This window comes from Microtus ochrogaster, chromosome 2 (genome assembly GCF_000317375.1).
Source record: "Microtus ochrogaster isolate Prairie Vole_2 chromosome 2, MicOch1.0, whole genome shotgun sequence".
Lineage (NCBI taxonomy): Eukaryota > Metazoa > Chordata > Mammalia > Rodentia > Cricetidae > Microtus > Microtus ochrogaster.
In genome coordinates, this window is record NC_022010.1 from 87,277,818 (window position 1) to 87,302,536 (window position 24,719).

General features: G+C 38.4%; 1 protein-coding gene across 1 annotated transcript in view; it reads right to left on the bottom strand.

Annotated features, from left to right (window-relative positions):
• Nucleotides 1–2,777: 2,777 nt before the first annotated feature.
• Pros1 (protein S) overlaps nucleotides 2,778–24,719 on the bottom strand; it is a 76,335-nt gene continuing 54,393 nt past the window's right edge. The window contains exons 10-15 of the mRNA XM_005345249.3: nucleotides 21,510–21,699; nucleotides 17,262–17,429; nucleotides 15,346–15,514; nucleotides 9,533–9,681; nucleotides 7,744–7,969; nucleotides 2,778–3,998 (exon numbers count right to left, since the gene is read on the bottom strand). Of these exons, the coding sequence (XP_005345306.1) occupies nucleotides 3,838–3,998; nucleotides 7,744–7,969; nucleotides 9,533–9,681; nucleotides 15,346–15,514; nucleotides 17,262–17,429; nucleotides 21,510–21,699 (1,063 nt within the window). The 3' untranslated portion in view covers nucleotides 2,778–3,837. The remainder of the gene's footprint in view (nucleotides 3,999–7,743; nucleotides 7,970–9,532; nucleotides 9,682–15,345; nucleotides 15,515–17,261; nucleotides 17,430–21,509; nucleotides 21,700–24,719) is intronic.

The following is a 24,719-nucleotide window of genomic DNA, read 5'->3' on the forward strand; positions in this document are numbered from 1 at the left end:
TTTTTTTTAAGGTCTTATGTGGATCCATGCCCCCAGATGATGGGCACCATTAGTAGAAATTGCTCATTTGTTTCCTGGCCACTGAGACCTAAATAATCACAGAGAAACTGTATCAATTTCAACACTGTTACTCCAATAGCATAGGCATATTCCTAGATAGCCCTTACTGCTTAAATTAACACATTTCTATTTTTTTTATATTTTACCATGAGGTTCATTGTTTGTTACCTCTTGCTTCTTGGACAGCTACATGTTGTCTGTCTCCATCTGCAGCCACAAGGTGTTTCTTTTTACTCCTCCTGCTCTCTACCTCTATCTCTTCCAGCCTGGCTATATTCCGCCTTGCTGTAATCCAAAGGAGCTTTCTTCATTAACTCATACGAGCAATACGTATAAAGAAGGACATCCCACATCAATTTCCTACTTTTTTTCAAAGATACTCTCTTCTCTATTTTAATCTTTATCTGTCCTCATCTTTCTTCTGCTATTCTTTCTTTCAATCTATGTTTGCTCTTTTTTATCCCCTCTCTTTGATTCTTTACTCATCTGTTTTTCCCCTCACCCTGAGGTTTACATTAATCTCTTATGCTCCTTTGGTCCTTTTTGGTCATCTCTGTTTATGTCTGTATTATCTCAGTGTATCTCTCTTTCTAGTATTTTCCTCTTTTACTTTTTTGAGGATTTCTGGTTACTTTATATCACTACTTCTTTATGATCTTCTCTTTCCAATCCTTTCCCCCTTGAAGGCTTTCAATTTGTCACCGGCTACTTCTATTTAAGGATTTACATAAAAATAAACATTTCATCTATTTTCCTATTTTGTTTGTTCTCTGTCACTGCCACACATTCTTCATGTTATCTTTTTGTGTCACTTCTGCCTCCTCTCCTATTCTTTATCTTATTAAGTCTCTCAATGAATTAATCTTCACATCTTCCTTGTCCTTTCTAATAATTTCTTTTCTTCATCTTTGGCTACCCACCTGTGTTTACATATAACACATTCATGCCACCACCATGAATAATACCACCAGCAGCAGCAACACCTATCATTCTCCTTTATCCTCCTTTCTATCTCTTTCCACAATTATTCAGTTTCACATCTATCCTTCTGTATACTGACACACTCACATATACACAGGATTCAGGATGGAAGGACAGTGTTGACTGAGGGTTCTGTCCTGCCCAGTCCCTCAGCTGCTCAGTTACAAAGAAATACACAGAGCTCTACATTAATTATAAACTGATTGGCCTATTATTCACTCAGGCTTCTTATTAACTCATAACTTATTTTAGCCCATAATTCTTGTCTGTGTTAGCCATGTGGCTTGGTACCTTTTTCAGCGAGGCAGTCACATCTTGCTTCCTCTGTGTCTAGGTGACAACTGCAGACTGAAAATTTCCTCCTCCCAGAATTCTCCTGTTCTTTTTTGCCCTGCCTCTACTTCCTGCCTGGCTACTTGCCAATCAGCATGTAATTAAAATGCAAGTGACAGGGTAAAGACCATTGTCCCACAGCAGAAGTGGAGGAACACATAGAGTAAACTGAGAGTAAGTTTGGGTCTACACTTTATACTTCTGGTTTTCCAAGAAAAATTTCTGATCCTATGAAGCTAATGAGTAGCCTGGGTTGAGGCCTACAAGCTCAATGGTGAACCCAATGAAATTAGGAATTGACTATCTATGCCTTTTAATCTGTAAAAAAGTAGATTTGAAAGCAAAGGAGGGTTTTCATGAACACAATGGAATAAGATACCTGGGTGAAAGCACAGAGGAGACACTTGGAAAGACAGGACTTGTTTATAGGGAAATGTAATAGAAATCAATGTGTGTCCTCATTCACTCAAAAGCTCACTAAGCTTTCAATGGGAACCCAATGGTTATCCTAGTATGTAGTATTATTCAATGAGAAGTTTAGAATCTCCAAAATGAAAATTTATTTATTTCCCTTCCTTTCCTTATATTTCTCTATTTTTCTTGTGCCTTCATTTTATTAGCATATTTTAATTAATTAAGCATAATTCTGCATTTCATTGTGTCATTCCATTCATGTATATAATATATTTTGATCATATTTACTATTTTCTTCTTTTTTGTTAAGTGTATTTGTGTACATAGGGGAGGGGTCATACAAATGTGGAATCATAAAATACCTTTCTCGATTCCTCTCCATCATAATTTTTTGAGGTGAACCTTGAGCTAGTTTCTGCTGGATGAATTGCCAGTGAGTCCCTGGAATCTAGCTGTTTCTGCCTATATCCGCTAATGCTGTGGATACAGGAGAAGCCACCACACACAGTATTTGATACGTGCTAACTCAGTTTGTCAGCATGATTGAACAACACAGTATTTGATAAGTGCTAACTCAGTTTGTCAGCATGATTGAACAACATGCATTTTAGACACTGAGCCACCTTCTCACTCCCACCTTCTTTTTATACCAGCATAATCAGTAGTCTTTTGCTGTAGTTCATCACTTATTGTACATAGTAGGAGAAAACTTACATTCCATAAGTCATCTATACAACGGTCAGCAGGCACTCTGTACTCGGTGTGTGTTACACTTGCTCTTGTTCCCTTTCTGAGCTTTCCTCTACAACCGATATAACCATTCGCAAAGTATTGCAGAGTTGCCAGTCTTTCAGCTGGAGTTCTACTATGATACATGAAGAATCAGATGTACATTATATAATTTTATGCTGTGAATTATTCAAATAAAAACATTACTCAAATACTTTAAAAATACATATAATTTTTATTATTTTTCATGTGGTGTAAAATATCTACAATAAAATAAAATTTAATTTCTCAGACAGCAACAAAATGTCTGATGCATACCTGAAATGATCAATTCAGGAACAACAAAACAGCCTGTCCCTTGCAATGCATTACCAGCAAATGCTTGACAACCTTTCCTCCATACTTCTTTCATTACAGAGATAGAACATAACAATTTCCAGCATCCCCATTATCATTATCTTTTTGTTAAAAAACCTACTTGACTTCTCATCACATTTTCAACTTCAACAATCACATTCAAATCATCTAATGTAATTAAAACCCAGAGTACCAGAAAATTATGAATTTCTCTGCGTGTTGACTCTCCTCCCCACCACTAAGGATTGCTGCCTTTCTGATTCAGCCCTGATGTGGTCAAGTTTGGGAGACATGTCCAACCAGTGTCCACACCCCTTCCAGCTTAACCTGATGTCTTTGATAGAAATCAAGGCCTTAGGGGCAGCATCCCAAGGGCTGCTGTCCCCATGAAAATCTGTCCTTGTTCTCCACTTCACTGATGGTGTTGACCCAAGGGTAAAGCTAGGAGGAAGAAAAATGAAGCCTGAGCAAGCCGCTTCCCTCTCCAAGGAAATATTTTGGTGTAAAGCTTTGAGTCGTTCTATTCAACCCAGAATGTTATCAGCTCTGCTGCTGTCATAATGGTGGGGTAGGGAGCAACAACAAAACACAGTGTCTATCTGCAGCTGATAGTATTTAGCCACACAAGCCTTTGTTGGGGTTTAGCTGATTCGCTTCTGAGAAAAATAGAGATTTAAATGCTACTTCAATGGCAGTGAAATCTTACATTTAAAATAACAAACTAAAGCAGTGTGATTTATAGCAAATAAACTGAAATTTAAAGATCTCATGTGCTTCATTATTTAACTTCTAGACTGCAACAGAAGCAAGACTTTTTAAAACATGATTCATATAACAAAGATCTGAGGGACAAGGTACCACATAATTCAAACATTGCACATCACAGGTAACACCTGCCAGCTGGTGATAGAGACAGGAGCATAATTACAAGGGAAGGGATATTATAAGCTCAGAAAGCAGACTTCAGACGTTATTCTGAGTCTTCCTAACTGACGGACACGAGTGAGCTCTAATGTCATTGTGTTTAGAAATGGCTTCATCCAGATCCAGTTGCACGCCGTTGATGTTCACCTCCATGCAGCCACTGTAAAAGGCGTTTAGTGGTGTGGCACTGAAGGAAATATCTGCCAAGAAAGTGTCTGACCATTAGTCCAATACCACTGCATCTTGTTTACAGTTAGAAGAATTACCCAGGTTTCACAATTCCAAACAAATTCTAACCCTATAGGAAAAAATTGCTATTGTGATTCCATTCACCAAATACATGTTATGCTGGGCATGGAACTCAGCATATCATGAGTTATTCTTATTTCATAAACACGGTCATTTCCACCCAAACTAAAGGAAGAAAAAAGCATATGCTTATGATATTCCGTATATACTATAAAATACTATATATCAGTTTCCCTTTAAATTTGAGCAACATTTTCAGTGCCATTAGATCGTCTCTTCAACTCTGAATTGTGCCTTAGAAGTCCTTTTTAAATGTCATGACAAAACATGCCTTTTTATAATTTCTGGAACAGAAACAGATTTTTATATTTCCCAAGAAATAGTTTCTGGCTGAGCATGAAAGCAAGTCATAATAAAAGCCTGACTTTTATGTGATAACACTGTCCTACAATAACCTTTTGAATTGTTCCTTCATGAGTCGTTTAAGGTCATTAGGGCCACTGGGCTTTGCTGCGCCTTTCACTCTCATTACCAAGGGTTGTCCTCAAGGCTCATGTCACATCTTGGGTTTCCAAAGAACTGTGGTCCAAGGCACCCACCTCCTTCCTCTCATTTGGCATTTCTCCTTCATGGATTTGAATTCACAGTGAACATTCATTATCTCTTGTTCATCCTTCTCAAAACACATTATGCCAGAAATAGAAACTTCAAAAATTCTTCTTTCAGGTTTGCAATAGAGTGATAAAATTCCTATCAATGAGCTAAAGGCATCTTTTATGAGTCCTTTTCAAGTATAGCTGATGCCACCAATTATGCATTATTTTATCCACAATGCCATCACTGACAATGACACTAATTTACGTACAGGATACATAAAATATCCATATACTAGATAAACAGAAATTAGTTTTGAAAAAAAATTCAGACTCAATTTCCTCTTAACTTTCATTCATAAAAAAATTTAAACATGATTATTTTATACACATAAATATTTCTATTTTGCCTTCTCTCATTTTTTCTCACTTTTTCTTTAAAATCAACTACACTTAGTGTTACTGCAAATTTTGTATTTTTATGCCTTTAAAATGAATTCATTCTTTGATTTGTTAAAGTTGCAGTCAACTAATTTTTGAATAAATCTCAATACAGAGGTCATTGGTTCATCCAATTTAACTGCATCCATGCTTCCTAATAACTAACCAAGCTGATGACTTGAACTCTGTGGAACTTCTCTAGTTATAACTTTTGGAACCTATTTCCTTCCATTCTCCAAAATAACAGAAAGGTGTGTGTGTGTGTGTGTGTGTGTGTGTGTGTGTGTGTGTGTGTGTGTGTACACTGTAAAGATGTGTCTCTGACTAAGGCAGCTGAAGAGCTGAATGGCCAATAGTTATGCAGGAAGAGGTTTGGCAGGATTTTCGTTCGGGGAGAGAAAAAAAGAGGAGAAATCTAGGCATGCAGGAGACATTAAAGAGATCAGACATATGGTACAGAGTAGAGGTAACCAAGCCACATGGCACAATGTAGATGAATAAAAGCAGAACAATGCAAGGTATAAGAGCTAATGAGGTAAGCCTAAACTGATGACCGAGCCTTCATAATTAATGCTAAGTCTTCATGTCATTGTTTGCTGGCTGGTGGTCCCAACAAGAAAGTACTACTACTGCAAAGAGCACTGTGTCGGGGACATTAGGCCCTTGAGCATTTAAAGCAATAAAATAAAGGTTATGAATTCAGACATCAAATTCAGAATTGTCCACAGAATAGTCCATAAATAGGACTGGAAAATGCTTCCAAATAACTTTGTGTCTCTCTTTTTGCTTTCAAAGTCAAGGGAGGTGTGAGGGGAACTGAGAGGGGATGGAAGGGAAGCTGCACTTGGGATGGAAAACAAATTAACAAATTTTTTTAAAAAAAGAAAATTAAAAACATGAAAAAAATGAACAGGAATCTTATTCTAGATAAAGAAAATTTGAATATTTTAAAATTTGCCTTCTCCAAATTTAAAATAAAAATTGTTTAGCTTCTAAAAGATTAAAAAAAATGCTGAAGCCAAAAAAAAATGCTGAAGCCAATATCATAGGTACAATATTAAGTTAAACATGAACGTGAGTTTCCTCCAATTTTCCCCATTTTGAATATGCACTCCTACCATGAAAGGATCCATGTCACATACCTAAAGAGCTATCCTTCAACCTACCTGTTCTTTAATCATGAAATTCTGATTTTATTTCTGCTTCTGTGGATTCACTGTATGCAGCTATGCAATCAAGCATGTTACCACCCGAGTCCAGCAGTTTCCACATCGCTATTCTAAACATTTAAATAACTGATGCATTTGAGGACCCTGGATGGTGTCCAGACTATTGTGTGCTTGTCAACGTAGCATGATGTCCTCAGGTTACTCCACAGCCTCTGAACTCGGGTCAGCTCTACCCGTATTTGCTCCCCGACCCGCTCTATTTGTTTATCCAGAATTAAATTTTAAAATTGTAATATTTATATGCCACTACTTTGTCTTAAACAGTGTAATGACACCCAGGTCTTTTACAACAAGACCCTAAGCTAAGTCTATTATTAGTTACCCATTCCGACCTTTTATAGGCTCATCCTGCACTACCTCTTGATCCAGGATGCCTCAGTCATCCTATACTATACTATACTCCTAAGCTGACCATTGTACCTCTACACACTGCAGTGCACACTCCTGCCACCTAGTTATAGTCGCTTGACTCTGTAAATAGCAAATCTATACTTTAGTCTCTTATTCAGAGAGATTCCTCATGGTCCCCACAACCAAATCAGGTCCTTATTTTCATGTTCGAAATCTGATTTGTAATTTTTCTTTATAGAATTCATGACAATTTTAGTTATTTTGATATCTTCTTGTGAGTTGTTTAATGTCTGCCTCCTAAAATAAATTGTAAAAGTCTCCATTGCAGAGACCATTGCTTGTTGCTTATCTGGGCAAATGGGGTTTTATTATTATTATTATTATCATTATTATTATATTCTCTCATACAGTACATCCCAATGGCCCTCCTCCCTCCATTTCTTCCAGCTCCTCCCACTTCTTCTCTCCTCCAGTTGTTCTTAATTGATGAATTAAATATAGAGTGAACAAATACTGGATAAGTGATGGATAAACTAAAGTGCTGAGGTTACAATATTATCATAAGAATTAAATGACATATCCTTTCTGGTATAGACCACCAAATGTAGCAAAAAATCAATTAGTCTCACTTTACCATTAAAAATACACATACCAGCCTAGTCTACAAGAGCTAATTCCAGGACAGCCACCAGAACTACACAGAGAAGCCCTGTTTCAAAAAAAAAAAAAAAACCAACAACAATTAAAAAATAATACCGATGAAATGCTGGTATGAGCCTCCAAAACAAGTGTAAAGGATATTAGAAATTTTGTCTTTAAATGTTTTGTTACTAAGATTCCATGTTTAAGATATTATTAATTTGGCCAGATGTGCTAGTGCCTGCCTTTAATTCCAGCACTCAGAAGGGAGGGTTAAGTAAATCTTTTAGTTCAAGGCCAGCCTGGTCTACAGTAATAAATTCTAAAACAGTCAGATCTCTCTAAAAAAGACCCTATCTCAATAAAAACAAACAAACAAACAAAGCCAGAGGACATTTGATTTTAAACACCCTTTAAAAAGCAAAGAAAAGGTAAGGAAATACCTGGAATGCCACCCAAGTAAGTGGCCACGTTTCCTTTGATTGCGTTGTCCAAGATGGCAAGCTTTTCTTGGAGATCTTTAGAATAGATGGCATCTTTCCTAAGTGTGGTCCACAGCTCTAGGCCATTTCTGTTGACATTGCAGTTTAGCTGGGATTGCTGCTCAGAGCACAGAGGTATGGCCTCTATTCGAGCCACCACTGAATTTTCAACAAATACCAGAATATCCTAAAGAGCAGAACAAAGACTTCATAGAAACAAGCACCGAGGGCAAAGCCACTTAATTAATTAAATAATTAATTAATTAAGATGTAAATGTTTACTGGCCTCTGAAGATTAAGTTAAATCAGCTGAGTTATATCATCAAATAAAGGAAACTTATGTGCTGTGCCTCAGGAATACTTATGTATACATGTCTCCCGAATTTCAAAAGTTACCTATGGAAAAGGAAGGGAGCGCTTTGTGTTGGGGAAAAATCAGAGTTCTTTAGAATGCTTCAGAGTAGAAAGGTTTGTCCGGGTCGTTCAAGTAATCACACAGCCCAAGAACAATGTGGACAAAAAAAAAAGAGACCAGTTATTGGGAGCAATAGTTACAGTAGGTACGTGGAGAGACTCAAAAAAAAAGAGTGTTTTTTTTATTTTGCTGCTGGCATTTTCAAAGTTTTCAACTTGTTGACCGTGACCTCTTCTGCTAACTTAGAGATGATAAAGAGGAAATATAAAAAGTAAGGCATAAAAAAAATAAAACAAAAAATGGAGAGAGATGCTATGATGGTTCCCAGAGAGTAAATGTAGTCTGAAATTGCCTCTCGGGTTGAGATACTAAAAGGAGTGAAAATTCTCTGCTTCCCGGCTCTGGATAACTTGAGGAAATCTTTAACTTTATAAACATTCCCATCCTGAATTCATCAAATCAGAAGGCCAAGTCAGGCATTTCGGTGTATTCTTTAATCCCAGCACTTGGGAGGCAGTGGCAAATGGATTTCAGTGAGCTTGTGACCAGCCTGGTCTACATAGTGAGTTCTAGGACAGCCAGGGATACACAGGGAGACAGGGCATGGGGTGAGGTGGGACAGGGATGATGTGTAGAGGTGTTACAGAACAGAAACTCACAACAAATTACACTCTAATTTGCAAGATGAATCCCACCTTTTTGTTTATTACAGTGCAAACAAAAAATCCAATCTTGGCATAAACAAGCTGTCTGCAAAAACTTGCAAGAGTACACAGAGCAGGACCTGGGAGGAGGTGTTAGCAATCAGCACTACTAGAGATTGGAATGGCATGGATCTCCTGAATAAGTTTGTGTTTCTATCTAAGACTTTCCTGTTCTTCATTCTAAATTGGAGTCAGCAGAAAGAAATTAAGGGGAATGGTTTCAGTTTTCTCTTGTTTTCCTGATTTACTTGTGGGGTAAAAGACTAAAGTGCAAGAGAGAATAATTACAACTGTACAGAAAGCAGCTGAGAGCAGACTGTTATCACATCCCTGTTTTGTACACAGATAAGTCCCCATAATATTTCACAGATTCTGAACCTGGGTAGATAGATTTGTATGCCCTCTATGATGTCTCCTAGCAATCTGAATATGTGTGTTATGCCCAAAGTAACCTGTTCACGACTTTTACATCCATGGTAGCCCATGCATGAGTCTATCAAACCATAGCTCTGGATGCAAAGGCTTCTCAATACACCAATATCTTTTCCTTCCAGAACTTGGATATCAGCTGACAAGTCAGGAAAAAATGTCAAACAAAAGAGAGGTTCAATTATATTGGGAATAAGGTTACCTGAGAATTTTCAGAGCTGGAGTCCAACAAGGACAAGGCAAAGGGCACTGTGTCTCCAGAAACCAAGGCAAGCATAATTCCAGTGCCAGTGGATGGACGGATATTCAAGGTCATATTTATTTGCCAACCCTCTGCATTGGTTACATTATCTATTAAAATAATAAACAGAGTGGGAAAGAAAGTAATCATAGTAATTTTAACAGTGAAAATAGTAATTATCAATTGTTATAATCTGATTAATATTCAAAGAAACTTTGTGAAATACTGAAGACTTTAATGCCTTTTCTCAATGGAAAAAAAAACAGAACACTTATTTTTAAGTGCAACTAAAGTCTCTGCATTTCCATTCCTCCAAGAGAAAAATTCTGGACTGTATATTAAGGGGCATTCCAAACTTCTCCTGTTTTCTCTTTCTCTCTCTCTTTATGCCTCTCATGCAAATTCTCCAGTGTTCGGACCTCAGAGTGTTCAGATCTTCCAGGACACATTAGAAGGAAGATCAACAGATTCACTGAATTCTTATTGATATAAAAGTTATCAAGCTCCCCCATTATTACTCAGTTCTCCAACAATGAGAGGGGAAAATATGTTCTCTATAAAGGGAGAGAAGATAATCTGGTAGCCGAGAAATACCATGCAGTCCACTTACGCTCAGTGATATTCTTGCTTTAACACTTTTCATCTTTTAAATTACTAAGCTAGCTATCTCCCAAAATGGAGCCCGGGAATAGGAGGTATGTGTCTCGATCATCGCTTTGTTTTTCATAGCAGATAATGAATATTCACTGCATTTATGTTTTCAAAGTACAGGCATTCATCCCTAATGGAGACATACATGGCAGTGTTCACCTAAGATTATGTCCCCTAGTGAAGTTAGAGTCAGCTTTCTTTACATAAATCTATTCTGTGATGTTCACCAAATGATGAAATTGCCCAGTGACACAGTGATAGTTAGCTTTAATCATCAACTTGACATAACATGGAATTAACTGGGAGAAAATTCTTAATGAACGGTTGTCTACATTGAATTGTCCTGTGGGCATGTCTATAGGGAGTTGTCCCAGTTAAATGATGCAGAAAGACACAGCCCACTACTGGTGGCAACATTCCCTACACCGATTGTCCTACACTGTGTAAGAGTGGAAAACCTGAGCTGAGCACGAACAAACAAACAAGTGAGCACGCGTGCGTTCTTTTCTCTCTAGTCTTGAATATGGGTGTGACTAGCTATTTTAAGTCCCAGCCTTTGTAACTTCCCCAGTATGACCTGACACTGTAAGCTGAGATAAATCCCTTTCTCCTCTAAATTGTTTTTGGAAATGAAACCAGGACAGGCACATTTTTCAGAACATAGTCACTTGTTAAGGTTCACAAATTACTTAGCCTCACGTACTTTTAAAAAGTAGTTTATAATATAAATGAAGTCTTCATATATAATGAAGTAATAAGCAACAAATTTCATGCCCCACTTGGAGTCTTTGAAAGGGTATACATAAATGAATAAATGCTTTCCTTTTGGCTAGATGTTCTTCTATTTAGCTGCATATATTGAGACTACACTTCTCATTACAACTGTTATGCAGTGAAGCATGGTTAATAGAAACTGAGGATTTCTATTAATTGAAATTGGGGTTCAATCTGAAGATCTGAAAACCAAAGCAGCCAGCCATTGGCTCTTACCTCCATCTCAGTTCTGAAATGGCTATCCTGCCTCCAAGAATCTCAGAATGAGACTGTCTGAGAGCTGTTTCCTCCCATTTTAGAATCTTTTCTAGTTCTGGAATGAAGGCATGCATCACTGAGATTAAAACCATGCACTATCTGGTTTCTATAGCAACTAGTGTGGGGCTACTGGGATTAAAGGTGTGTGCTACCCTGCCAGGTAGTAATGCTAACTAGTGGGGCTGTTTTACTCTCTGATCTTCAGGCAAGCTTTATTTATGAAACTACAGCTGAAATGCTACTACAAGCTGGGTGGTGGGCGGATCTCTCTGAGTTCAAGGCCAGCCTAGTCTACAAGAGCTAGTTCCAGGACAGACTCCAAAGCTACAGAGGAAAAATCTGTCTGGAAAACCAAAAAAAAAAAAAAAAATAAGCAAAGGATATTAAATTCATACTAAAATGAATACTAAAGTGTGTGGAAGTTATAACATTAAATATTGATTATGAAGTAAGTCATTTTCAAACTATCCACAAAATAAAGTAATTTATTAGCTACAATGTAACTTATTTTAATATCTTTCCCTGGAAATTTCCTCCAGGAAGGGACTCTTCAGGAATCATTGCTGCTTTGCTTTTTCACTGTAAAGCCAAACAATAATGTGAGCTGGGAGCCAGAGTTCACAGACAGTCCCAGAATTACAATTAAGACAGCTGCAAACAGGTCCTGCTCCTGCAGATGAGCCAGGGATGAAACAGGAAGAGCCTACCTGCCCCTGGGGCATCAGCGAGGTTAAAGGACTATTCAAGCTGGACTTGGAATATAGTTTGTCTAACAAGCACAAGGTTAATATCAAGAAAACTCAGTTAATATCATTATTAATATCAAAAATAACTTGCATTCTTATTGGAAAGATTCCTTCTGATTCTCATCTCCCTTTAAATAAGCAAGCTTTTGAAGGATGGGCCATTTGACCTCTAGTTGGGAGCTGGTGAGCTCTCTTTACACCCTTCCCGCCTTGTCACTCCAGCCAGACTAAGCTCATGCCAGCACCAGCGATTTCCAACACTCCGTAGACACTGGGAGATAATTACACAACACGTGGAGCTAATTGCTCAGCTCTGGAAGGGAGAGCCTCTCAGCCAAGGCTGCTTTGCTATCACAGCCCTCACTGAACTCTAGATGACCCTAGGATGATTTCCACTTAGATCAGAGCAAGGGCAGGGACACTGACCCTGGTAGCCTAGCAGAGAGCCTTAGAAGGCCAATAAAAGGCCAGCTAAAGAGACAGTACCGTGATTGGTGGGAAGGCCCCTATTGTGGCTGGAAAAGCAGGCTGTTTGGTTCATTGTGCCACCACCCCTGGTGTTGAAGCAGCAGGACTAGCAAAAGACTTCCCTGAAGTGGCCTTTTCTTGCTTACTTTTACCAGTGTGGGCTGTGTTGGTAATATGGATAAAGAAGCAGTACGAACAACATCAAGGAAGTGAGATAGAGGCGGTGGAATTACAGTAGCGATAGGAACAACAGACGAGTTGCCAGCAGGCTTAGGTGGCAAAGCAGCAAGGTGATCAGCTGCTTGACAGCTGGAGAAGCAGCTGAACAATTCAAGAGTAGCCAGGGCAGGAACATACAGTGGCAGGAGCAGAGAGGGTAGAGAACTGAAGAAGAAGGTTAGAGAGCTGTAAAGAGCCAGAGAAGAAGCCCTGCAGGCCACGGTTACCACAGGAGGTATAAAAGGTGTTAAGCCTTTAAGGCCAAGGGGTCCCAGATACCCCAGCACAAGGAACTGATGTGGGATTCCCCCTCTGTATGCTACGAATGCTATTGGTGAATAAAGAAACTGCCTTGGCCTGTTGATTGCACAGAACTTAGATAGGCGGAGAAAACTAAACTGAATGCTGGGAGAAAAAAGGCAGAGTCAGAGAAAAGACATGAAGCTGCCGCTGGAGACCCATGTGCTAAACTTTGCTGGTAGGCCATGAGCTCGTGGTGATGCACAGATTAATGGAGATGGGTTAAATTAAGATGTACGAGTTAGCCAATAAGAAGCTAGAGCTAATGGGCCAAGCAGTGATTTAAATAAAATAGTTTCTGTGTGATTATTTCAGAGCTGAGCAGCCAGGAACCAAGAAGCAGCCTTATTACTACAAGAAACTATATAACATCAGCTGCTGCTTAGTGCTATAGAATTTCACCTTCCTGGATCATGATTACAGAACTGCAGGGCCTAGTTCTCAAAGCCTACAGAAGAATTGTAGCATTAAATGGTTGCTACCTTCTGCCACTTCTGTTGCCCTCCCAGGCCACCACTTACTATTGTCAGACATTAAAGAATATAAAGCCACCAAGGACCAGGACATGGGGACCTTCTCATTGCCCACCGATAAGTTCTATGGAGGCAGAGAACCTCAGCTGCTAGGTGGCTAACAGGGTCAGTGTCCTGAGTACCTGCCTTATTCTAAGTTAAAGTTGATCAATGACCTACCCACCACAGAGATTGAACTTTGACTTCTCAGGTCCAGACAGTCTGCACAAGTTTGAATTCCTAATTTGCACAAAAGGACCTGGACAGGTACTGTAGACAAGAATCTTTCCTACATCAATACACCTGTTCTTTTGTTCCAAAGGCTGCAACCTGACTCACTGATGGTCCTAACTGCATCTTCCATCCAACTCAAGGAGATAGCCTGACAAAAAAGCAGCGCCTCTTCCCCTGAGGGTTCAGACTCCTGTCTACTGTTGCCGGACGTGAGAACCTTAGGTCACACAGTCATCACCACTGATGTTTGGGAAAGTAGTCAACTTAGGTAGAAACTAGGAAAATCATATCTAAAACTATAGCATTTCAATCTGATCTATCAGATTAGAAACCTATCTTGAGCGTACACTTTCTGCTTTGAGGAAGAGTAGCAATTAATAATCTTTAGAAGAGAATGTAATCAGCCCTATGTTAATTTTAATTATATATCTGGAGGACCTTTGATGGAGGAAATCTAATGCTAAAATTCTCTAATACACAGGATGTACACTCAGGCATATTCACAGCACATTAGTTGGAAAGGTATACTCAGGCTTCACTGGGAACCCAATCTGATATGACTTATGGTTCTATTTACAAAAAGCAAACAAAAAAAATCACATGCACACACAAAAACAAAACCTAATCTCAAGGAAACCAGACCCTCATCAAACAGAAACTTGAATTGTATTGGCATATTTTCCAAAGGTACTAAATAATAGTATGTGAAACTAGATAATATGTTTCAACAAGGGATCAATTTGGCTCACAGTTGTAGAAACGAAACATCTAAATAGCATGATGACATCTCTTGTGAGGCTGGAAGTAGGGAATGATCTCAGGAGCGGATATGAATCCAGGGACCAAAGTCCCTCACAAAAGGATTCTTCTTATAAATCTTACCCCTCAAGTACTAATTCAATAAATTGACCAATATCCCTCCAGACCCATGTCAATAAGGGCTTAGTCAAGGGCAAGTGTGCTTGTTTCCAGACATATATAGTGTTCATTTCAGTCTCTGCTATTCCTTGTAAAAAAAAAAAAAAAACCCACCCCTAAACCAAAACATTACAGAACACACAAAGACACTCGAGAAAACAAGAAAACAACATACAAGTAGAGAAACAACACGACCAAGCTCACATGAACTCAGATAGATGCTGCAATTTAAAATTAGTGTTACAAGTATGCAGAAGGCTTAGGATGAGCTACACAACATAATATGTAGGAGATACATATTTCATAAATACAAATAAATAGGCAATTTCAACAGACAAAAATGTTAACACAGATCAACACAAACGATAGAAATCAAAACCAATGTTTTCTATGCATTGATTAGTGAACCCAAACAGACTACAAACGTAGTGAACTTTTTAAAAAAGGTTAATTGAATCTAACCCCAATGAACAAAGCTCTATGCCATTAAACCTTAAATAAGCATATTTACAGGTCTATACATTTTTTTCCTAAAATACCTGAAACTTTTATAAGTATTTAACCACACAAAGAAAACAATGCCTGTCATAACAGCTACTCACTCGGTGATGCTATTACAATAAATCATTGCAGTTTGTCAGTGGATGCATTTAATGGTTAGTGAGAAACGAGAAACATAACAGGAATCACTTACTATAATCTATGTTGAACTGAGCAATTCCAGAACCAGGGTAGTAGGAGCCCTTCTCCACTGTGAGGAAGCAGTGCTTATTCTGTTTCCCTTGAATAATTTCCTTTGCACCTAAAGCTCCTTGTTTCATCAAATTCCAGCCTCGTATACATCCATCCAGACGAGGATTAATCTAGACAATAAGATGTAAATCAAGGAGTACATTTCAAACTTATGTAAGAAATATAAATAGCTTTAATTGATTCTCAGTATAGGTTGCATTCAGGTGGAAAATCCTTTCTTTGATAGCTTATTAAAATACTTTTAATTAGATCTGATTGTTTTCTTTTCGATACATAGTACTTTTCAATCAAATGAGACTATGCCATCAAAGGCCTCCAGTGGGCTCCTGTAACACAAATAATAAAAACCCAGAGACAGACATTGGGGTTCAACCTGAAGATCAGAAAAGCAAAGCAGTCAGCCACTGACTCGTACCTCTGCCTCAGACCAAAATGGCGATCCTGTCTTCCTTCACGAATCCTCAGAAGGAAACTGTGTCTGAGAGCTGTCTCCTCCCATTTTGGATTTCTCTCTAGGACTAAGATTAAAGGGGTGCACCACTAGTGCCCAGTTTCTATGGCAAACTAGTGTGGCTACTGGGATTAAAGGTGAGTGTCACCACTGTCTGGTTTGTAGAACTGAGTAGTGGGGCTGTTTTACTCTCTAATCTTCAGGCAAGCCTTATTTATTAAAATACAAATGAAATATCACTACAGGCTCCTGATGATATTTACAACCTGAGGTCCCACCTGTTTCTCCCACATCATCCAGATTCAGCAGTAAATCCTTTCTATGCTTCTTAGGTGGCCCTGGACTCTGAGCTGCTGTCATTCTTAGTGTGTGTTTACAATGTAGGTTTATCTGCCAACGCAGACACTACTCCTCTTCAGGAACAAGAGGCTTGCGTTTTCTAGGCCTCACCAAAGCATCCAACCAGCTTGAAAGTTCATGGTAGCCATTTTAGAAATGGTTGATTCTTCTTGAATAATTTACTTTCCCATTTATGTATGTAATTCATCAATCTCAAAAATTGGAATATTTGTTTTGGCATGGTTTAACTAATCCAATAGTAATCTATTAAACGTTAAAAAACACTTTGAGTTGTGATGAGAGAAAGGTAGATAGATATGAAGTAGTAACTATTTAAGTTAGACCAAACAGGTCATCTGGCAGGGCCATGAATTCAGGTGACTTTTCTTTTCTTTTCTTTTTTTGGTTTTTCAAGACAGGATTTCTCTTTGTAGCTCTGACCATTCTAGAACTTGCTCTGTAGACCAGACTGTTCTCAAACTCAAAGAGCCACCTGCTTCTGCCTCCTGAGTGCTGGTGAGGTGACATTTAGTAAATTCTTCAAAGAGTGAGGGATTTCTTCAACTCCGTTCAGTGGTTATTTGACAAGCATTGTATTCAGAACATTGTATTCATCTGTTGTCACTAACATTTCTTATAATATGTTCTATCCTCTCTCTGTGTTGCTCTTAACTTCCAAATTTAGGTCTTAAAATAAATCTGAGAAAGATGTTGGCTTCTACAATATCTATATGCTTTGAGGGGTAGATGTATGTTTTTTTTACAGTTAATGGCTGAGTGTAGAATATTACAGTGTAAACACTGATATGACAACTTGAGAATTTAACAAACCCACTGCTAAATGAGCAATACTGCAATTTAAATAGACACAAAACCACAGTGGTCATTTTCTTATTTCCTTACTATAATTTCAGTGGTTTTAAGTTCTTTTCCCATGTCCAATACAAATTATCATGCTTGCTATATTTAGCACAATGACTTCTATGGAATGTCATGAAAACACATCTTTAATCCTATGGCAGACAAAGGAATTCACCCAAGATGAATGGCACAAGCTGCGCCATTACCGGTTTAATGAGCGCACTTTCCACTTTCCGAGGTAATCCTGCAAAGTATATTTTGATGTCCAGAAATCCATCTGTAGGTTTAAAAAGGCTCCCAAGTTTATTTATGTTCATCACAGCTTCTTTGGCTATTTTAATGCTCACACTGTCATCTAATTCTTCTACCGACACCTACAATTAAAAACACAAAACAAACATCACTGCATGGCTATTTGAGATAGCTGAAAAACCTTATTATTCCATTAAATAATTTCCTATAGCAATCAATTTTGTAAAAAATTTTAATTTGTGATAAAGGTTCATTTTAGGTAATAGAACTTGATTCCAAAAGTAGATCTCATTTTGTTGTTTAAAATCATGAGCATTTTAACATTCAGTTATAATCTACACCTTGAACCCCTTTACTCATGTTTTAGAGTTTCTGTTGCTTTGAACCGACACCATGACCACAGTAAAACTTTCTTTTTCTTTTTATTCATTTTTCAATTTATTTTATATACCAACCACAGTTTTCCCTCCCTCCTCTCCTCTCCCCCACTGCCTCCCTTCAACTTCCTCCCCATCCTCTCCTCCTCCCTCTCCATTCAGATGGGGTGAGGCCCCTGCATGGGATCAACAAAGCATGGCACATCAAGTTGAGGCAGGACCAAGCTCCTGCCCGCTGCATCAAGGCTTCACAAGGTATCCCACTGTAGGGAAGAGGTTCCAAAGGGCCAGCTCATGCATCAGGACAAGTTTCTGGTCCCACCGCCAGAGGCTCCACAAAAGACTAAGCTATAAAACTGTCACCCAAAAGCAGAGGGCCTGGGTGGATACCATGATGGCTACCTAACTGTCCGTCCAGAGTCCATGAGCTCCCACAAGCTCAGGTCCACCGTCTCTGTGGGTTTCCCCATCATGATCTTGACCACACCTTTGCTCATAAGCCCATCCACCCTCTCTTCCACTGGACTACCTAGTTTGGCACAGTGCTTGTCTGGACCACAGCAACTCTTATAAGGAAAACATTTAATTGAGGTGGTAGCTGACAATTTCAGAGGGTTAGTCGATTATCATCATGGAAGGGAGAATGTTGGCATGCAGGCAGACATGGTTTTGGCTACATCTTGATCAAAAGGCAACAAGAAGTGGACTGTTTGTCACACTGAGCAAAATTTGAACAGAAGAGACCTCAAAGCCTATCCCCACGGTGACACACTTCCTCCATAAAGACCACACCTCCTAATAGCATACCACTTCCTTTGGGGTCTATTTTTTTTTCAATCCACCACAATGTCATAAAGTAAAATTTCAAAACTAAAGGTAAAGCTCTTTACCTGAAGAAATTTTAAGTACTCTTACTTTGCAACCAATGCATTATACATACAGAATCTATAAAATAGTAAGTTTATAATATTAGTTATAAGAAATCAGTAATGTCCAGCATTCTGTGTAACACATACAAACTGTATTTTTTTTCAAAATCTGAAATTAGTTCTTAGACATCAAATTATTGTAATTAAATTAAGAATTTTTAAAGGAACTTTGGTTTTAAAAAAAAATGGTTCAAAGTGGCAGTAAGCATGACTAAAAAGTCATCCTACATAATCAGAAGACGGTTACTGCAATTGCCTCACATAAGATTGCCACACGCATGATGCAAAGGCTTACTAATCAATAACAGAAAGCAAGCAATAGCAATGTAAACACGGTAATATGTACAATTATCCCCTTTCTCTTTGACCAGTATTGATTCCTTGGGAACAAAGTACAAGTCACTCGAACCCTTTAGTTGTCCTGCACCTCTGATACAAGCAACATATGACTATATCAGTGTGTAAACCACATCTATATTTTCAAGATTTGATTTAGTATTTCTGTGTTTTAAAAACAGTTTGGCCATAATTCAAGACACATGCTTCTAACTCATGTACCTGCACATGAGACCCCTTTAAGCAAAACTTTACTTGTATAAGCTGGGCTCACTTGTAATTATGGTTATACCCTGCTTATATCTGTGGATTCATGTTACTAAAGTGGATACCAATTAGAAAACACTAACATAAGTTTGAGTGAAGGCTTACCATAAAAAAAATGTGCCAAGTCTGCATCCACTTTTCCACATCCTGCTACAAGAACCCCATGCAGTTCTCTGCAATGGGGTAGTACAGTCTACCCCATCCCAGTTCACTGCAAAGGGCTCACAGCCCCTGCCCTACTCTACTGACTGGTTTCCAAAAAGCCCTCATATTCTGATCAGAACTATTCTTTAAAATGTAAATTACATTCTGTCACTTCTCAAAACTATCCAAGGACTTCCCACATAGCATAACATCCAAGTCTTCCCTGTGGTCCCCAAAGGCCTTTATCCAGACCTTGGTTCTGACTTCATTTTTAAACTATTCTTCTCTCCCGTTCCAATGCATCAACACTCATCTTTGCGCTGTTCATCAAACACACCAAATGTCCTCCTCCACGAGACACGGAACTTGCTGTTTACTTTGCAAAGATTCACCTGATAATCTCAGCCACATTTTTCATGAGTTGTTCTCTCAAGCCCCTTCTCGGATGTAACCCTGTCAGAATCACCTTTTCAGTTTCACACGGTCACTGACCGTGTGCACACTCAGTGTTACGCCTTGCCCGGCTTTCCTTTGTCTTCATAGGCTCAATGAGCACCTGAAATAATTTATCTGCAGTTTGCCACTCAGTGTTAGAATGTAAGCTTCATGTGACCAATGAGTGCTGCATTCATCATTGGACCCTTACTTGGCAGAATAAGGATCAGCAAATGTAGTGCTCAGTAGATATTTGTTGAATGAGTTGCAGAACCAGTATTTGGATCATACAAAATAAGTGACAAAAATCACTTATAAGGTAGGATAATTTCCTTGACTTTTAGCATGGTAACTGCTTAATCACTGCATAGCCTATAGAATTCTGTGAATTATAAAACAATTTTGAATCATGTGTTTTATATTTAAATTATTATTTTTAAAATATATTTTGAAAATTTAAAATACTTCAAAATTAAGGAAGCCAATGCTATCAAATAAATGTTCAGTTTATAGTGTAATTTAAGTGAGCACTTTTCAGTTAAAGTGACACATGAGCGTGAGGACCCGACACACAGCCATTTACTATGATGTGCATCAATAATCCCAGTGCTGGGGGACAGCGACAGACAGATGCCTTGAATTCACTGGACAGTTAGTCTTGCCAAGGCAGTGAGCTCCAGCTGAGAGACCCCATCTCAAATATTTAAGGTGGAAAGCAAGAGGAAGACACTAGACCTCAGACTAAGCACATACACACAGGTGTGCTTATACACACACACATACACGTGCACGCACACGTCATATAAATCTTATAAAGGGCAATTTAAATTAAACCATAAACACATCACTAAATACGAGTTTACCAATGAACATAAATACTGAATATAAAACCTGGAAGTGAAAGTTCTTCATGTCATCCTACATTCTTACCTGGAAAAGCCCCACATTCTCAGGTGGAAACTCTTGAAATAGCTGAGGAATGCCGACCAAACCAATGGCTCTCCCACACTTCTCCCCACTATCCACAAAGCTTAATCTTTCCTCCAAGAAAAGTCTCATTTTTGACTGAACTGATTAAAAACATGACCTCAATTATTAATAGAAACCAAACTTAAAGGAATTGTATGAAAATATCGAAGTACTCTGGTTGCTAAATGCCTAAGTGTATGTTCTTTGTTCAGAATTGGCTAGTTATTTATAAAACCTACATTTAAAATTGAATTAACCTTTCAGTGTTGTTATGACATACATTTCTCTAATTGAAAAACTAATTGCTGGGAGGTAGCGGCGCACACCTTTAATCCGAAACTTGGGAGACAAAGGCAGGCAGATCTCTGGCTACAGAAAGAAGCCTTGTCTCAAAAAAATAAAAATAAAAACAACAACAAAAAAGCCTCATAACAACTAAGGGTGATTTCCTTTGATCAGAGATGTCTTCATATTAATTTATGCCTGCTAATGATTCCTGACTTAGAGAGGAGATCCAATATTCATCCCCCGCCCCCCCAAAAAAACTGCTACTGAACATGGAAAGTTGACAACAGAGTGGCTCAAATAAGCAACTTGAACAATCTTTCAGGTTGCCACTGTGACTAACAGTGCATAGAATTCAGTTCATGTAACATTGGGTGATCCAACAAAATTTGGTGTGACAATCAGGTTATAATTTGACAAAAAGTGCATCAAAGAGATAACTTTAAAATCCCAAACATACCGCATTCCATAAACCATCGTTGATAACAATGCCTCCAGTTGTGATTTGGGTTGAAAACTCATTCTTAAACTGAACTTCAATCTTTCCATCACGAAGTGCGATCAGGAGCCAATCTGAGTGATCGAGAGACTCTGCATACAGTATGATGCCCTCTGAATCATATGTTCGAAAATCAAATTCAGCTGAAAATCTAAACAAAGAGACACTCTTCTTGTGAGGAATTCGGATGTTTCAATGTGTCCACCAACACACACACACACACACCGCATACTGCCAAACACTATTACACTGAAGGAGAAAACTTTCCCTGAGATTTAAAAAGAAGACTTTAAAAAAGGATTTAAAAGAGCAGCATTAAATGGTCCTGGATAGTCCCTAGTTCCAAGTATGTTTCAAAACCTGGTAATCATAATTTCTTGATTATTCTTGGGGTCTCTTTTTCTCAATGTTTTTAATTTATGATAGTGTGTTGAAGGCATCTTTTAGACACTAGAATTAATGTATGTATACAGATATTAGGTTCCCTGGGACCTTTTATATACTCTAAATGTAAGAATAAGGAATGTGTACATGTGTGTGTGTGTGTGTGTGTGTGTGTGTGTGTGTGTGTGCACGTGTTTACTGAATCCATGAGTGATTAGTAGACGATGTCACAATGACATACTTGGTTTATCTAGCAAAAGGCATAAGCTCCCTTTGATTTAACAAATGCCAGGAAATGATCACTCACAGCTCTCCACAAGATGGCTCTCAGATGGTTAAATATATAAGTAAACTTTTATGGAATCTCTAAAAAAGAATCAGCATTAATTCAGGACAGGATGGTGATCATCAGGGGCTGACCAAAAATTTTGGAACCAAAGGCATATGCCCTGAGCACTTCACATCAAGTTCATATGGGACATGATTGGAGGGATATGTGCTTTTAGTCCGTATAAGAACTAGGCTACTGTCTAGCAGTGTTGACACACGCCTTTAATCCCAGCACTTGGGAGACAGCCAAGTGGATCTCTGTGAGGTTGAGGCCACTCTATTCTACAAAGCAAGTTCCAGGACAGCCAAGAACAGCTAAGGCTACAAAGAAAAACCCTGTCTCAAAAAACAAAACAAAACTATGGTACTGTGTCACTTAAGCTCTCCATAGACAAAAATGTCCTGAATTCATCAGGAAGAGGGGGGGAACACACAGTAGTGCCAAAATGAAGCTAAAAGAGCTGAGTAAGAGCTTAGACAAAATGTATTGAAATGTTTCACAGAAAAGAAAGGAAGGAATTAAAGGAGGAGAGAATGAAAAGAAAGAAAGGAAGAAAGAAAAAGATAAATGCTTTCCTGATACTGTAATTGCATAAATCATGAAGTAGGATGCATGAGAATTAAGCTTAACAAACATCTTCAAGCTAGTCATCGGGGAAGTATGCACTCTGATAATGCCTATTGTTATCAAGATTCTGGGTATATGTACAGTATAGCTAGTACAGGAAGGAAAATCTGATGGGTGTGGGGTGTTGACTGAGTGCCTACCCTTAGAATGTGTTGGTGGAAACCAGCATGAAGGTGCCCAGAGCATCAACTAATAAAACTGTTTTTAAAACAAACAGGAGAAAGGAAAAACAGTTGTATAAGTATTTATCACGTAAACTAAGCAAAAGAATCTGAGTTAGAGTCCAGACTTCGGATTGTTGCTAAGAATACCATATATCTGTCGCATCACTGCAAAACAGTCACAAAGGCAGCATTGTGATGGGCACAGACCTTCCCCAAAAGAAACAAAGAAAAAGAAGTAGGATAAATATTCCCGAATTTTGAATTTCCAAGTAAGTATTTGAGAAAGACAAAATGTGGAGCGAACTGTGCTGAAAGGACAACTCTGTAATGGGAATGCACAGACCTGTTCATATCTTGAAAGAAAGAAAGAAAGAAAGAAAGAAAGAAAGAAAGAAAGAAAGAAAGAAAGAGAACCATTTCTCTTGGCACAAGGACTTGAGTCCTTCTTCACAATTGTCTGAGCATTTGGCTGATGTGAAGAATAAACTATCTTGCCAAAAACTAAATCTGTGTTTGGTCACGATCTTCCAGGAGTTGATCCTATTATGGAGATAATTTCCTTCTCTTTGTAAAATAATACTAAACAGTATTTCAAAGAGTCATGTTCTGCATATGTTCTTTCTGGAATACATCATCATATCCTGACTCATTACATTGGGGACCAATTAGTTGTTTCAAAAGTACAGTAGAGTTGAAAAGAGACAGAATTTGTCAACATTTGGTAGGCCAAGGGAAGCAGGTGGTTATGGAAACAGAGGTGAAGAGGTTTGCTTTAAGGAAATTACTTTATAAATATTCACCAAGCTGTACATTTAATATGGAATGTTTAAAAGATACTACACTTCTGCAAGTGTAAAGTAAATAAATCAATGAGGAAACTAAGGAATACTGGGAAAATTGGTTTGCTAAATCTGATCCTGCGTTAGGTACCAAGTTAGGATGAGTTGACATAAAGAAATAAATAATGCGAAAGTAAATAAAGATATATGACAACACTTTTCTCCCTCATCCTCACTGTTGTTATAGCAAAGAACAGCTTAAGTCTCATCAGATGGAAACAGTATTTGTTCATAGATGTTTATGGGAAAACCAGATGTTGAGAGAAATGGGATGTCCATGAAACATAAGCACTTTAGTGAATCTTAGAATAACTTTCTGGGCACTTTCATGATAAGACTTCTACACATTCAGTTGAATTGATTAGTGAATGATCTATGTTTAATTAAATTCTAAACATTCATGATGGAGGAAGGTCATTAGCTAATAAAGAAACTGCCTTGGCCCATTTGATAGGCCAGCCTTTAGGTGGGTAGAATAGACAGAACAGAATGCTGGGAGGAAGAGGAAGTGAGCTCAGACTTGATAGCTCTTCTCTCTGGGGCAGACGCGATGAAGCTCCTACCCAGCATGGATGTAGGCTAGAATCTTCCTGGTAAGCACACCTTGTGCTACAGAGATTATTAGAAATGGGTTAAGAGGCTGAAACTAATGGGCCAGGCAGTGTTTAAAAGAATACAATTTACAATTTGTGTGTTGTTATTTCGGGGCATAAGCTAGTGAGGCAGCTGGGTGGCAGGAACGCAGCCCGCAGCTCCTTCAACAGAATGGCACACAGATGTGGCTATTTGAATCCACAGAAAGCCTGAAAAAGGTTGGGAAAGAATA